At 46.5% G+C, this 2,734-nt stretch overlaps 1 protein-coding gene across 1 annotated transcript in view; it reads right to left on the bottom strand.

Annotated features, from left to right (window-relative positions):
* YAE1D1 (Yae1 domain containing 1) overlaps positions 1-146 on the bottom strand; it is a 5,935-nt gene extending 5,789 nt beyond the window's left edge. The window contains exon 1 of the mRNA XM_006773722.2: positions 3-146. Coding sequence (XP_006773785.1) covers positions 3-68 — 66 coding nt within the window. The 5' untranslated portion in view covers positions 69-146. The remainder of the gene's footprint in view (positions 1-2) is intronic.
* Between the last annotated feature and the right edge of the window lie 2,588 nt (positions 147-2,734).

A 2,734-nucleotide genomic window follows, 5' to 3' on the forward strand; every position in this document is an offset into this window, starting at 1 on the left:
TCCTCGTCGAACACTTCCCCCTCCTCTCCGCCGCCCCGGACCCCGGGAGCTGCTGGGACCCAGGACATCGCTAGGCAACCCCAAGGCCCGGGGAGCGCAGGAAGCGCCCGCAGCCGCTTCCGGTCTGAGGGGCGGGGATGCCTGGAGTCCTGACTGCCTGGCTCTTTGCAGCAGCTTTCCCCTCACTGGGGTTCTGGGCACGTCAACTTGAGAAACGTTTAAACCTGCAGAGAAGATTTAAAAGTTTATTTGAGCCAAACTGACGACAATTGCTGGGGAGCAAAAGCTCAACAGGTTGGAAAAATGCCTCCAGGGAATGGCAGCTTTGCACCTTATTTTATGTATTCCACCCGAAGGAGGAGGCCCAAGGGGTTGCATGAAATCCATTGGTGGTAGATTAGGGAGGTGGGAGAAAGCAAAGCCGGAAGTCCCTGGGATTGGATAAAAAAAATGAATAGACACATCTATTTATAACGGTGGGGCAGGATAGTTAACAAGGAACATTTACAACACACAGAGGTGGAACCATACAACAAGGGCGGGGGACCCTGCTCTGGAGGGAGATTGTGCCCTGAGGTATATGGCAAAAGGGGATTATTCTGACATTCATAGATGCAAAAAGACAGTGACAGTAGATAGGCTCAGTAGAGAGGGACCTTTTTGTCAAGGAAGAAAACTGGCCTAGGACAGGACTACCCACCACAATTCGCTTTTAGTTAGGAAGTTTTAGTTTCAGACAGTGCTATGAGGTTACTTTAGGTCTCAGTTTGTGAGACCCACCTTGCAGGCCTCCCCTGAGCTTGTCAGGTTTAGTATTTGGTCCCCTTTTAGTCCACAGGCATCTTCAGTTGACTTGCGCCTGTTGTGGGTAAGGTGATTCCTTCCTCACACCAGGGCCCTCTGACCTTGACCTCTGCCAAAGGTAGCCTGGGTGTTGGGGTCCAACCCCAGCAGGTCCAGGGGTCCCCAAAGGTGTGGTCGGAGTTGGCAAAGAAGGAATGACACGGAGACAGCGTTCAGTTGATCAGTAGCCTAGCCAGGATTTCTAGCCAGGATCTCCAGCCAAGTTCTGTCTTTATTCTCCTGTTATATCTGTATTTATACCAGTTGATTTTAATCCTATCCATTCTAGTCCAAAGGCTAGGGCATTTGTTATCTCCATTCCAAAGTCACTACTCTATTGTTCTGTTAAGCACAAGGAATAACTGAAGGAGATTATCCTAAGTAAAGATTATGTAGCTTAAAGGTGATTGTTCGTAGTTAAAGTGATTAATTACTTGCCTTAGTTAAGGGTTTTTATTCCCTTCCTTAGTCCTGTTAATCCCTAACTCCAGGGAAAAAATCCCACCTGGGGAAACAACCTTTCTTGGAGTGGTGACCTTGGTTAAAACACATAGCGCTAAGAAGGGGAGCACACATATTAAGAACAGTATGCCATATATGCCAGGTCCCTTGAAACATATGCTGTGCAGATGTTTCTTCCCTGCAGTGACTGTGTCAAGCAGCAAGGATGGACCGGCTTCTGGCAAATTCCCCCTTTTTAATTTTTTAAATGATAGCGCCTGTAAATCAGCGGACACCTCTCGGATTGGGTTGTTTAAGACTCAGAAGATTGACAAGCAATGATAGTGAGCATAGCAATAAACATAGTGGATGGAGTGTACACAGAGCCTTGTTCCTGTAGAAGGTTGCTGGGCTCTTCAGTTAAGGATTTCAGCTGTCACCAAGTTGGTGGTTTGGTTGTCCTTGTTGATCTGGCTAGCGGGCAGCGTCGCTGGCGACGGGCTTCCCGAAGTGTCAGCGTGTTGAACGGCTGGATCAAAGGGTCCATCAGGGCTGAGCTTGATGGTGGTATCGGTGTCCGGGGAGGAGTCAGCTGTGCCCTGAGTTGGCTGATATGGATGATACTGGGGAGGAGGAGGATGAGACTGAGAAGGAGGGCGGTGTGACATAAGATCGGACTAGTCACTAGATGGTCTGGAATCCACACAGGTGAGTCTGTGTCCTGTAGAAATATACATATCCTCGCCCCCAGGGTAAAAGTCCTGAAAGTAATTCTCTCTATTTGACGAGGGCTTTAGGTTTAGTTAGATCAGGGTTCCAATGTCTGTACATCGGGGAATTTCCCTCAGAATCTACATTTAGTATATTAATTACAAATAGAGTATGTTGTAGAACATGATGAGGAGAGGAATATTTAAACTCATTTTCTTGTAATTTTTTGTAACGGAGTAAATCAAACACAAATGTGCCTATAAAATAGAACTCCCATTTGAGACAAGATATCTCTTCCCCATAATGTAAAAGGGATAGTCGTAATTATATAGGGACAGAATGTTCCTGAATGTTGATCTTCATCAGCCCAAGTTAAAATCTGAGAACTCTTTTTTACATTAGATGCCTTGCCTAGTCCTACTAGGGAAGTGGAGGTGGTGTACGTGGGCCATGAAGAGGGCCAATCCTTCCCTGCTATGCAGGAAACATCTGCTCCTGTATCCAATAGACCTTCAATTGGTTTTCCCTGAATTTGTAAAATTTTTGTAGGTCTAGTAGCATGGATTTCTTGTATCCAAAATGCTGCATCACTAGATCCAAAACCTCCGGCCCTTCTAGCTTCCTGGGTAACAGCTGTCCCTATTTTATGTATTGGTAACAGGAGTAATTGGGCAATTCTCTGGTTGGGCTGAATCTGTATAGTTGTGGTGGGTGGAGAAAGGCAAATCTGTATTTCTCC

The sequence above is a fragment of the Myotis davidii genome, unplaced genomic scaffold, assembly GCF_000327345.1.
Source record: "Myotis davidii unplaced genomic scaffold, ASM32734v1 scaffold2027, whole genome shotgun sequence".
Lineage (NCBI taxonomy): Eukaryota > Metazoa > Chordata > Mammalia > Chiroptera > Vespertilionidae > Myotis > Myotis davidii.